The 13,628-nt window shown below is 37.8% G+C and overlaps 1 protein-coding gene across 1 annotated transcript in view; it reads right to left on the bottom strand.

Annotated features, from left to right (window-relative positions):
• Window positions 1–13,628, bottom strand: part of FAF1 (Fas associated factor 1) — a 476,566-nt gene that overhangs the window by 314,410 nt on the left and 148,528 nt on the right. Inside the window, exon 4 of the mRNA XM_036849545.1 lies at window positions 7,177–7,388. Coding sequence (XP_036705440.1) covers window positions 7,177–7,388 — 212 coding nt within the window. The remainder of the gene's footprint in view (window positions 1–7,176; window positions 7,389–13,628) is intronic.

The raw sequence follows: 13,628 nt of genomic DNA on the forward strand, positions 1-13,628 counted from the left end.
CAAGACTGAATCATAAAGAAAAAGAAAATCTGAACACACTTATAACTAAGTAAGGAGACTGAATCAATAATCAAAAACCTCCCAATAAAAAAAGACCAGCACCAGATGGCTTCATTGGAGAATTCTACCAAACATTTAAAGAAAAGTTAGAATCAATCTTTCTTGAAATCTTCCCAAATTTGAAGAGGTAGAACACTTCCATACTCATTTTATGAGGCCAACATTACCCTGTTGCCAAAGCCAGGAAAAAAACACTATAAGAAGAACAACAACAACAACAAAAACCAACAGGCTAATATTCCTGATGAATATAGATACAAAAATCCTCAGCAAAATACTTAAAAACTGAATTTGACAGCACATTAAAAGGATCATACACCAAGTGGAATTTATCCATGGGATGCAAGCATGGTTCAACATATGAAAATCAATCAATGTGATATACCATATTAACAGAATGAAGGGGAAAATATCACATGGTCATCTCAATAGATACAGAAAAAACATCTGACAAAATACCATTTCATGACAAAAACACTCAACTAGGAACAAAAGGAAATTACCTTAATACAATAAAGGCCATATATGAAAAGATCACAGCTAACATCTTAATAGTGAAAACGAAAAACTTTTCCTCTAAAGATCGTGAACAATACAAGGATGCCCACTCTTGCCACTTCTTTTCAGCACAGTATTGGAAATCCTAGCCAGAGCAATTCGGCAACAAAAACAAATGAAAGGCATCCAAATCAGGAAAAAAGAAGTAAAATTATCTCTCTTTGCAGATATGTCTTATATGTAGAGAACCCTGAAGATTACACACACACACACACACACACACACACACACACACACAAACCGTATTAGAACTAATAAATGAATTCAGCAAAGTTGCAGAATACAAAATAGTTATGTTTCTATATAGTAACAACAAATAATCCAAAAGGGAAACTAAGAAAACAATCCCATTTATAACAGCATCAGAAGAATAAAATACATAGGAATAAACTTAACCAAGAAGGCAAAAGACCTGTTCAATGAAAACTATAAAACACTGCTGAAAGACATTAAAAGATGACACAAATAAATGTAAAGACATCACATGTTCCTGGATTGAGAGACTTAATATTGTTAAAATGTCCATACTACCCAAAGAGACATACAGATTCAGTGTGATCCCTATCAAAATCCCAATGGCATTTTTTGTAGAAGTAGAAAAAACAATACCAAAATTCATATGGAACCCAAAGGACCCTGAATAGCTAAAATAATCTTGAGAAAGAAGAATGAAGCTCGAGGCCTCACACTTACTGACTTCAAAACATTTTACAAAGTAATCAAAACAGTATGGTACTGGTGTAAAGATGGAAATATAGACCAATGGAACAGAACAGAGAGCCCAGAAATAAACCCACACATATAGGTCAAATGATCTTTGACAAGGGTGCCAAGTCTACATGATGGAGAAAGGTAGACAAATGGTACGGTAGCAAATGGTACGGGCATAACTGGATATCCACATGCAAAAGAATGAAATTAGACTTTTATCTTACATCATACCCAAAAATTAACTCAAAATGGATTACAGATCTCAAACTATAAAACTGCTAGAAGAAACATACAGAAAAACCTCCATAACATTTATCTTGGTAGTGGTTTCTTGGATATGACACCAGAAACATAAACAACAAATGTAAAAATAGACTAGTGGGACTACATTAAACTAAAAAGCTTTTGTGCAGCAAAAGAAACAATCAACAGAGTGAAAAGGCAACCTACAGAATGGGAGAAAATATTTGCACACCACATATCTGTTAAGGGGTTATATTCAAAACAAATAAAGAAATTCACAATTCAATAGCAAAAAGTTAAATAACCCAATTTTAAAATGGGCAAAGGACTTGATTAGACATTTCTCCAAAGAAGACATACAAATGACCAAAAGGTATAGGAAAAGATGCTCAGTATCACCAATCATCATGAAATGCAAACCAAAACCACGAGATATCAACTCATACATGTTAAGATGGCCATTATAAAAACAAAAACAAAATAACAGAAAATAACAAGTGTTGGTAAGGATGTGAAAAAATTGGAACCCTTGTACACTATTGCTGGGAATGTAAAATGTGCAGCTACCATGAAAAAGAGTATGGAAGCTCCTCAAAAATTAAAAATAGAGCTAACATATGATCCAGCAATCTCACTTTTGGGTATTAATCCAAAAGAACTGACCTAAATGTCCATCGACAGAGGAATGGATAAAGCTGTGGTACCTATATACAAGGGAATATTACTCAGCCATAAAAAAGAATGAAATAATGCCATTTGCAGAACATGGTTGGACCTAGGGATTATTATACTAAGTGAAGTAAGTCAGAGAAAGAAAGGCAAATATCATATGATATCATTCATATGTGGAATCTAATTTAAAAAAAGAAAGAAAAGAAACAATGAACTTATTTTCAAAACAGAAATGGACTTACATATTTCCATACAAATACAAATATAAGATTTTTAGAAATTTCATGTAATATGTTAATATAAATGTTTCAGACATTACATGAAATTTCTAAAAATCTTATATTTGTATGTGTATGGAAATATGTATGGAAATATGTTAATATAAATGTTTCAGACATTAAAAAAAAAAAAAAAAAAAAAAAGAAATGGACTTACAGATATCGAAAACAAACTTATGGTTACCAAAGGGGAAGCACAGGGGGTTGGGAGGGATAAATCAGAAGCCTGGGATGAACACACACATACACTACTATATATAAGATAGATAACCAACAAGGACCTACTGTATAGCACAGGGAACTCTATTCAATATTCTGTGATAACCTATATGAGACAAGAATCTAAAAAAGCATGAATATATGTACATGTATAACTGAATCACTTTGCTGTACACCTGAAACTTACACAACATTGTAAATCAACTATACTGCAATAAAATAAAATAAAACAAAGCAACAAAACAACACACACACACACACACACCAAAAATAAGAATTGAAAGCAGTGTCTCAAGAGATATTTGCAATCCCATGTTCACTGCAGCATTATTCACAATAGCCAAGAGGTGGAAACAACCTAAATGTCCATCAACAGATGAACGGATAAAGAAAATGTGGTATATACATACAATGGAATATTATTCAGCTTTTAAAAAGGAAGGAAATCCTGTAATATGCTACAACATGGATGAGCCTTTCACTCATCATATGAAGTGAAATAAGCCAGAAAGACAAATGTTGCATGATTCCACTTATATAAGGTATTTAAAGTAGTCAAACTCATAGACGCAGAAAGCAGAATAATGACTGCCAGGGGGCTTGCGGGAGGGGAAAATGGGAAGTTGCTGTTCAGTGGATATAGAGTTTCACTTACTCAAGATGAGAAAGTTCTAGAGATCTGCTGTACAACAATGTACCCATAGTTAATAAAACTATACTGTATATATCTCATTTTTAAAATAAAAAGGAATGTATAGGAGAATATTTGGGGGCATGGGGATGGGCACAGGGAGAAGGGACTAGACTAGGGGAGGAATCCAGGCAAAAAAAGAAACAAGTACAAAGGCCCTGAGCTAATAACCTATTCAAGGAACTGAAAGAGGTCCGTTACAACTCAGGCATGGTGAGTAAGAAGGAGAGTGGTAATGGATGAAAACTAGAAATGCAGTAGGGTCTGGTCGAGCAGGACTTACAGGTCATGTTAAAAGATTTGAATTTTATCCCCAAAACAATGGAAAGTTTCTAAATGGTTTTAAGTAAGGGAATAACAATCTGATTCATGTTTGGGAATGATCACTCTTTTAACAGACTTGCTTTTCTCTGTAATGCAGCGGTCCCCAACCTTTTGGGCACCAGGGACTGGTTTCGTGGAAGACAGTTTTTCCACGGACCGGGGCGGGTGGATGGTTTCAGGATGATTCAAGCGCATTACATTTATTGTGCACTTTATTCCTATTATTATTACACTGTAATATATAATGAAATAATTACACAACTCACCATAATGCAGAATCAGTGGGAGCCCTGAGCTTGTTTTCCTGCAACTAGATGGTCCCATCTGGGGGTGACGGGAGACAGTGACACCCGAAGTGTGTTGCTTATGTCCAGTCTACTCCGTAATCTCACTTTGGTTGCGGTCACTGCAGAAAACCCTGCTTCACAAAGATAGGATGTTGGAAATGGAAGCAGCCTTTTCAGTGCTTTTGTGGCAATCTCAGGATATTCCGCCTTGACTTTCATCCAGAACGTATGGAGATTTGAGGTTGTCTCAAACATATTTTTAAGGCCACCGTCATTTGCGATCTCAAGCAGTTGATCCTCTTCTAGCACGGACAAATTCGATTCACCTGGCTTATTCACAGATGGGTCACGGATCCATTCCTTCCCAGTTCAGTCTTCTGTGGTTGGGAAGTAATGCTCAAACTCTTTTGAAAGCTGAGATAGGTGATCACGCACCAGCTGGGAGAAAGACGGCCCTGGCTCAGTCTCTTTCAAAATCTCTGCTAATGTTTGAAACGTGTCAAAAATCCCAATGTTCACTTGTTGCCCCCATAATTCCAGTTTGGCTTTGAATGCAGCCACTTTATCTGCCGACTTGAACACAGTTGTCGTTCTCCCCTGAAGTGACAGATTGAGTTCGTTGAGCAGGTTGAATATGTCACACAAGTAAGCAAGTTTTGTGACCCATTCTGTGGCACTGAAATGTGCTGTCAGTGGTGACCATCTTTCTAAAAGAAATCTCTGGAGTGGTTCTCATAACTCAAAAACTCTGGCCAGTGATCTACCTTTAGAAAGCCATCTCACTTCTGTGTATAAGAGAAGACGTGTGTACTCAGCATCCTCCTCCTCACAGAGCTGCGTGAACAGACGTGAGTTTAAGGGCATGTACTTTAATGTGGTTGATAATTTTAATCACATCCTGCAAAACACTGTTAAGTTCAGGTGACATTTTTCAGCTAGCCAGCATTTCTCTACGGATGATACAGTGCGTAGACTTACATTTGAGAAACGACCTCTTTGACCCGAGTTGAGAAACCAGAAAGCCGCCCAGTCATGGCAGCTGCTCCATCCATGCATATACCGACACAAAATGACCAATTCAGTTTTCTTGATATGTAATCATTCAAAGACTTGAATAGTTCTGCAGCTGTAGTGTTGGCTGGCAACAAAAGTGCACATAACATATCCTCGTGCACATCCTCCTGAAAAATATATCGCACAGAAACAAGCACTGCTGCCTTGTTGTCAACATCGGTGGACTCGTCAACCAGGATTGCGTACCACGGTGACTCATTAATCCTCTAACAATTGTGCCTCAATATCCTCTGCTATTTCATCAATTCATCTAGTTATGGTGCTAGCTGAAAAAGGAACATGTGCCACCTTCTGAACTGCAGCCTCTCCTAAAAGTTCACAACAAATGTCCTTAGCAGCAGGCAGGATCAACTCTTCACCAACAGTAAAAGGCTTCTTAGCTTTAGCAATGCGGTTAGCCACTAAGAATGATGCTCTCAGTGCAGACACATTTGATGAAGTGGTGACCTTCAATAATTGCTTCTGTTCTTGTGTTCACATTTTTTTCTTTTGAAAAACTCCAAAGGCTTGTCTTTTAATGCAGGGTGCTTGGTCTCCATGTGGCAAAGCAGTTTTGAAGGTTTCACAGCTGCACTGGATAACCGGTTGCCACATATTATACAAAGCGTGGTTGGAGAATGTCAATCACCTGTTGCAATGAACCTGTAATTTAAGTAGGACTCTTGGTATTTTCTTCTAAATGCAGTTTTCTTTTTGTTGGCAGCCTTAGACTCTTCTGCTGTCTCATCATTGGGTCTTTCCCCCTTTTCAAAGAAGCTCTCCAGCGACGTTTGTTTTTTACTCATTTTGGCTAGGGTTAGCTTGTGGACTTACCAAAACTTTGACTGAGACAAGTGTGCAGAGTGGGAAAGAGGCGCGGATAGAAGTGGTAAATAAAATAATGGGTGGGCCAGGAGTGGACTAAAATAAGTGTCAGATTCTGACTTAAAGCCTGCCACCAGATGCAGCTATACAATTGAAGTACATCAACTCACTTGCCACTATAGTTAAAGCCTGCCACCACATCCAGCTTAATTGTCACTTGCCACTCACTAATAGGGTTTTGATATGTCTGCAAGCAACTGATTTATTATGGTCTCTGTGCAGTCAAACCTCTCTGCTAATGATAATCTGTATTTGCAGCTGCTCCCCAGCGCTAGTATCACCGCCTCAGCTCCACCTCAGATCATCAGGCATTAGATTCTCGTAAGGAGCGTGCAACCTAGATCCCTCGCATGTGCCATTCACACTAGGGTCTGCACTCCTGTGAGAATCTAATGCCACTGCTGATCTGACAGGAGGTGGAGCTCAGGCAGTAATGCGAGCAATGGGGAGCGGCTATAAATACAGATGAAACTTTGCTCGCTTGCCCGCCGCTCACCTCCTGCTGTGCAGCCCAGTTCCTAACAGGCCACAGACTGGTACCTCAATTAATAAAATTAGGAAAGGATCTCCCCAAAAAGGAACAAAGGCAAAATTTCAGAAATATCTAAAATTTAGATTTAAGGCAAAACCGTATTAAAATAGAAATTAATACAATTTCTAGTTCTACAACAAACATGGATCAAATAATGTGAATCAAACATGAAATCAACATAGTTTCTCCACAGAATTTTGGTAAAGTTTGTCTGAAAATGGCAGGCATACACTATGAGTCTCCTTTGAGAGAACAGTACTGAAGCATTTATTTAGCTGGCAGGGAGAAGAAGTGATGGAAATGTCTTATTTCTTATTTCTCATTAATCATAGTATTAAAAATGAAGGAGCTTCAGCTATAAAGTCTGATATCAATATACTTAATAATTCTGGTACTTTTTAAAGCTCTGAGATGTTTGATTTGTATCTGCCCTAAAACAGCTTCATATACCATTCTGCATATGTGGAACCATAAAAAATTATTCTTAAACTTACCTCAATCTGAAGACAGTATTTAAAATTAGAACACAATAATCTGTATGAAACAATAACAATTTGGTTTTTTTTTCCTTCTTGTCAGCAGTCAATTCAAGAGAAAAGAATATAAACTGAATGTTTACCTAATGAATTATTTGTGGAGGCTATATGGTAGGAAAAACCTTACCAACGGTACAGCTGTCTTCAAGCACCACATCGACATTTCTGTCTCTGTACTCAACCCTGAAGTCCAGCATCCGAGGTTGCCTTTCTACAATTTGCCTAGATGGCATTACAGGTCGAAATGCTGAAGAGGAAGAGGGAGCAGGAGCAGGAGCTGGAGCTGGGTGACTTGCTGGATCAAATGCAGGTCCTGATATAGGTTCACCCCCATAGTCACTGAAATATTGACATAAAAGAAGGATTATCATCAACCAAATAACTACAGATTACCACTAAGGACCCACTCCATACAGTAAGTCCCCTACATACAAACCTTCAAGTTGCGAACTTTCAAAGATGCGAAAGTATTATGAACCTATTGCAGCACAATACTATATGGCCGATTGTGTTAGTTGGGTACCTAGGCTAACTTTGTTGAACTTACGAACAAACTGGACTTACGAAAGCACTCTTGAAACAGAATTCATTTGTATAGAGGGGACTTAACTGTACTTGGCTTGTGCTGTTCTTCATATCAAATTTACCTACCTGTGCATCACGGACTAAGTAAGTTCTAATTCTTCCACAAAATCTCTCCCAATGACTGAAAGCCACATTACTCTCCCTCCCATCCTTGCCTTTCTATGTCTGTTAGCAGTATCACACACATCTCATTTAATTAGATTTTTGCCTTATGCTGTTATGATGTTGATAAAACATCATTTTAAACTCTGTGAATTACTAAGTGTCTTCTTAACCCACTCTCATTTACTTACCGAATCATTAATTGATTCATTAACTCTACTTTCCACAAAAACTATTCTGAAACTTTACCATCCTTAAACCTCCATTCTCCCTCTCACTCCTCAGTCTTAAAATATATTTTTCCTACTTTGCAGAGAAAACAGATGCCATCAAGAAGAAATTCCCTTACGTTTCTAACATCAAATCCACAAACTAACCTGCATATGCACTCTCTTTCTCTAAATAGAGAAGACATCGTTCTATCTACGCATCTACTCATTAGCTTTACATTATGGATTATCCCTTTCCCTTCCATTATCTTCAACATCTCCTTCTCTTCTGGATTCTTCTCAGAAACATTTAAACATGGTTGAATCTCTCCCTTCTTAAAGAATAAAAATGAAATCGTGGCTCTGTCCACTTAATAGCTGTCTCATTTGTAAAATAGGAAAATTAATTATATTTGTAAGGATTAGATCAAATAATGTGTATGAAAAGCTTAGCACAATGCCTAGTACTTAGTAAGATCTCAAACCTCAAACCCAGTATAGCCAAAGTTTAAACCATTAATGTTTCCCCAAGCCTGATTTTCCCATTTATTCCTCATATTAGCTACCCAAGCTAGAAACCTCTGGCATTATCCTTGCCCTCTTTTACTCTCTCAACTCCCACATCTAACTAGTCCTTTCAGTTTTACTTCCTAAATATCTTTTAGATAAGTCATCTACCTTTCCCCTCCGAAGCTGCCACCCTAGTCCAAGCCACAGTCACCTCTTACATGGATTAATGCAATAGCCTAACTAATCTCTCCATACATACCCTTACCCCCCTGCATTTCATCCCATACCACCACTAGAGTGAAATTAAAGACAAATGTCTTCATATCATTTTCTTCTATATTCCCCTTTGCTCTTCATATAAATGGTCAAAGTGGCGTACAAGGCCCTATAGGATCTGAATCCTATCTACCTTCCCATCTTCATCTTGTGCTATGCTATCTCCATCTCTCTATGCTAATAGCCAGAACAGCCTTTTGTTTTTTTGTCTTACCTTGATCCTTCCTATTTCATGAGGTAACATAAAAACTATTCCTTCTAAGAATATTCTTTCCTTCCCATCCCATCCCCAAATTCCATCTTTCTTCTAGCTAATTATATTCATCTTTCATATCTCAGATTGAGTATTTTTCAACTCAGAGCATGTTTTACTACCTCAGACTAGTTCTAACATCTCACCACTATCAATAATTATGAAGCTCACATTTGTGTTTGTAATGGCTGTATCATCTGCTGAGTTCAAGATTTTATACAGAGAAGATATACAAATATTTGACAAACTAATGAGTAGAGGAATAATTATGAAGAATTTGGATTTTTTTTTCTCTGACTTAAGTTATCATATATATATTCTCATTGTTTTTCCCCCCTCAGTAGGAAAAGTAGGGAGGGAGGAAACATAAGAAATGCTCCCATTAAATATCATTATTGTATAATTTTTCTCCACCACCAGAACTACAAGCTCAGTTCTAAAATATCTTTCTTCTCACCCTGAATTTAAAGAAAAATAATGTGTTGGGGGCCCGAATAGGAACAACAACAAAAATGACCAAAAACTTGCCAAGTTAAGCATTGTTTATACAATTAAGAAGGAGAGACTATTTACATTTACTTCACACTGTTGCTTTGATCAGTGTTTATCAAATTATAGATTACATAATTGATTGAGTTGTGGTAAGTCTTTTAAAGAACACAATCAGAATAAGATTAAGAATAGAAAAGAATAGGATAGAAATTATCAGTATCTTTCACTTAATAGTTAGGACCAAGTATTATTTCATAAAACTTTTGATTCTGGGACATGTTTGTAACATGTGTATTTTAGATTCCAAATATTTCTCATTGTAGGTCTTGTCAAAAAAGTTTGAAAGTGACTAGCTTAATCTCACCAGAGTTCAGACACTCTAACCACTGATCCAAAGACAAAAACCTATCCATTCTCCCAGTTGTCAGAGTCAAGGAAAGCAATGTGGGAAGGAAAACATGAGAACAGAGAAAATGTCCAAAGCAGTAAGAATGTCACTGTTTGGAAGCCAAAGTGAGCTTCTAGGCATCTATGAACAGAATCTGTGCAATAATACTTCACATATCTAAATGTTGTCACAACTTCTCAGAACCTAAGAAAAACAGCTAATTAGCAGTTTGGTCACTGACATTGCTTTTCTTAACTCCAAATTCATCCTTCTATAGTCTATTCTGTAATGCAGGGGCTAGGATTCTGCAAAATTATATTTTTCCTTTGGCATATGGTTTCCTGATAGACCTTTGTCAAATAGAGGATACTAGGTAGAGATTAGTAGTTAGGAGGAGGGGAGGAAAGACTTCCTTCTTCCTGTTTGCATGCATTTCAATCAGCATCACCCTACAGCTTTCAGTCTCCTGCTTTTTTCAGCACTCTTATAACCAGCTTCTTGTCATTCCCTCTGAGATACCACTAATGGCTGGACAGTATACATTCCACAGAGGTCTGATCCTCAGCTTCAAAGAGCTCCTCTGAGTTTCAAAGTTCTGTTAATCCGTTTGTTCCCTAGACCTTCAAGCAGTAACTTCCTGAAGCAGTTATTATATCTAGGTTACTTCAGTTTTACTTTTTTGCTCTTTTAGTCTTCCACACCTGTGTAACCAATCCTACATTAAATTCCCTCTGTTAAAAATACCCTAGTGTGGTTTCATTTTCTTGATAATGGAGGTGTCCCAGGAAACAAAGGATTCAGGAACTGGCTTGATTATGGCCTTGACCTTCAATGCACTGCTGAGCTCCTTGCCAATGGAAAATGGGATACTAGTGATCCAAGCCATGCATTGGCATAATGATTAATTATCATTATTGAAACAAGTGCCTAAGGGAACCAAATGACTATCTGACCTGACCATTATGGTGGCAATAATGACAACAAGGACTGTGAGCAGGCTGCCCTGACTCTAAAGGAGAGCTTACAGAAGAAAATGACACACTTGGGGGTTTTAAATTTCAGTTCAATTCATGATAAGAAAGTTACAGAGTTTCTGAATGGCACTTTAAAAAGAGTTTCTTATTTCTTGTAACCACAGGTATGATCTTCCTAAGAATTGGACTCAAAATTTAATTTTGCAGCTTGCATACTTGCAGTGAAAGTTGAATATACATACTTCCTAAGTCTCTTTTGTGAAAGTTAAGGCCCTGTTGTGGAAGGAGTGAGAACCTAACATGTGAAATGGGGATACCTGAGTGGCTTCAGATGCATGTCGGAACCTTGAAGCCCTGGAGTCTCTCTGAGCCTCTTCTGTAAGCAGAAACAGCTCCTCCTCCCATGTCTGAGAAGATCAGCCTCTTGCTTAGAAACTATGAATACTCTTACCTGAGACAGTTGCCTTGAAGGGGGATGTCTATTCTCAAAACCTACCTCCACCATTCCTTATTACCTCTAAAATCAGATGTAGGCATGTTCCAAGAAAATAAGTACGATGTCTTAACTGAGAAAAGACAGCTTATATCCAAAAGTAATTATAATATTTTGATAAATTATATCAGCAAAAACCTAGGGAATAGTTGTGGAAATGAATTTTAAGTGAGTTTGACCAAAAGAGTTTGAATAGGGCCAAATATAATATATTTGCTTAAGCAGTTGTAAGTACTTCTAATAGTTTCCTTGTCGACTGAATGAAACTTAAATCCCAAAGGAGTCTACATTTAATGAGGAGGAAATGCCCAAACTTTCCTGGCAAAATGTAGAAGAAATCCAGATGCTTAGAAAAATATGAATGCTAAAGTGGATTAACCATGTACAGCCTGAATATATACACATCCTCCTACTACACAATCCATGAGGTCCCAGAGAACACTGCACTAAAGCACTGAAAAATACATTAGTGAGGGATTCTACATCCTTGAAAAACTCTGTAGTGGCTGTCTTCTGTGGGTTGGGAATAACATGGGGAGATGACACCACTGAAAAAGACTCCCTAATAGGCATGATGAGATCCCAGAATGCATAGGTCAAATGGCAGGGTTTAACAAGAGAAAGGAGGGAGCAATGATGTTAACGGACAGCATGGACAAAATGTGGCAATCAGAAGATTTCAACCTGCAGAGACCTTTAGTAGTGCTTTATTGAACATGGTACTTCTAAGAAACAAAATGAAAAGTCAGTTGACTAAAATATTACTTGACCTATAAACAACAGAAACCTAGATCTGGTAGCCTAGATCCTAACTTCCATAACTATAATGAAGGGTCACAGTCACTCCCAGTTTCCAAACACAGACATAAAGTCCTTGGTCCCCCAAAGACAATGCAACAGAGCCACAATTTTCCTCTAAGAATTCCCCTAAGAGACCTGTAGCCATTTACTAGGGGTTTGTGTACTGAAAAAAGGAAAATATCTAGCTCTTTAGGGGATTACTAGATGCTAACTCTAATACTAATTCCTGGGGATACAAAAATGGAAGTTATGGTGGTAAATGAGGTTTTGGCCTAAATCCAATCGTACAGTGTTCATTCAATCTATTCAACTTACCCTGTAGTTTTTTCCCCAGATCCCGATAGATAGCTCATATTGACTGCCTAATTCATGGAATTAGGGTTATTATGTAGGAGGAGACAACAGGAAGCAACTAAACTTGCACAGACTTTTTTTCCCCTCTATTTTAATTTGCAAGCACCATGACAAGCATTTTGCTTCCTCTCAGCAGGGTAAACAATATACCTTCACTATATTTTCCTCAAGATTATAACAACTCTCTTGCTCTTTGGCATAATAATCTAGCCTGGACACATCTTGATAACCCAGGTATTCCACAAAACATTATAGTGATGACAATGTAGATTGGTCCTGAAGAGCAAAAGTAGCAAGTACTTGGATGCTCTGGTAAGATACATGCATGCTAGAGATCAGGAGACACACACCACGAAAATGCAGGGGCCTTCACCTTGGTGAAGTTTTGGGGTCCAGGGGTCAGAAGCATATTATGGTACATGGCTGGCTGCTGCACCTTGTACTTCTCATCAGTGCATAAGACATATCTAAGCTAACTGAGAAAGAAAAAAATTTGGACTGGGAAAGGAAAAAATGGTTATGTATAATATGCTGGTACCAACCAAAAACAGACTGCTGAAATATTACAATCCCAATCAAAGATATCCCTGAGAGACAGTAGTGAAAGAAAAACCTCCCAGTGGGGAGAACTTAAGGTTGTACCACAGGTTGACCACTTCATTTAGAAGGAGAAATAACTTGAGATACAAATCTACATTGAATCACGGGCAATAGTTAATGTGTTGCCCAGCTGACCAGAACTTGGAAAGAATAAAAAGAAAATTGGCTGACACAGAAGTCTGGGGAAGAGGATTGGAAATGGATCGTTTAGAATGAACACAAAATGTGAATATATGTCATGGGGTGACTGCCATCTATAAGCTATCCACTTAAAAAAATAAAAAAGGCTCTCAATATGGATAAGATGACATTGTTCTGTTGATGTCAGTTAGCTTATTCCCTTACCACCCCAGGACTACTCAATGCATTAATGTACAATGTGGCCATGCCAACAGGGATAGAGGTTAGGCATAGGCACAACAGCATCAACTTACCCTCACCAAGTCTGAATCTGGCTAGGGAAACTACTGAGTGCCTAAACTGCAAACGACAGAGACCAATATGGAGCCCTCAATACGGCCCCACTCCTCAGGGGTCTGGTA

Source organism: Balaenoptera musculus, chromosome 1, assembly GCF_009873245.2.
Source record: "Balaenoptera musculus isolate JJ_BM4_2016_0621 chromosome 1, mBalMus1.pri.v3, whole genome shotgun sequence".
NCBI lineage: Eukaryota > Metazoa > Chordata > Mammalia > Artiodactyla > Balaenopteridae > Balaenoptera > Balaenoptera musculus.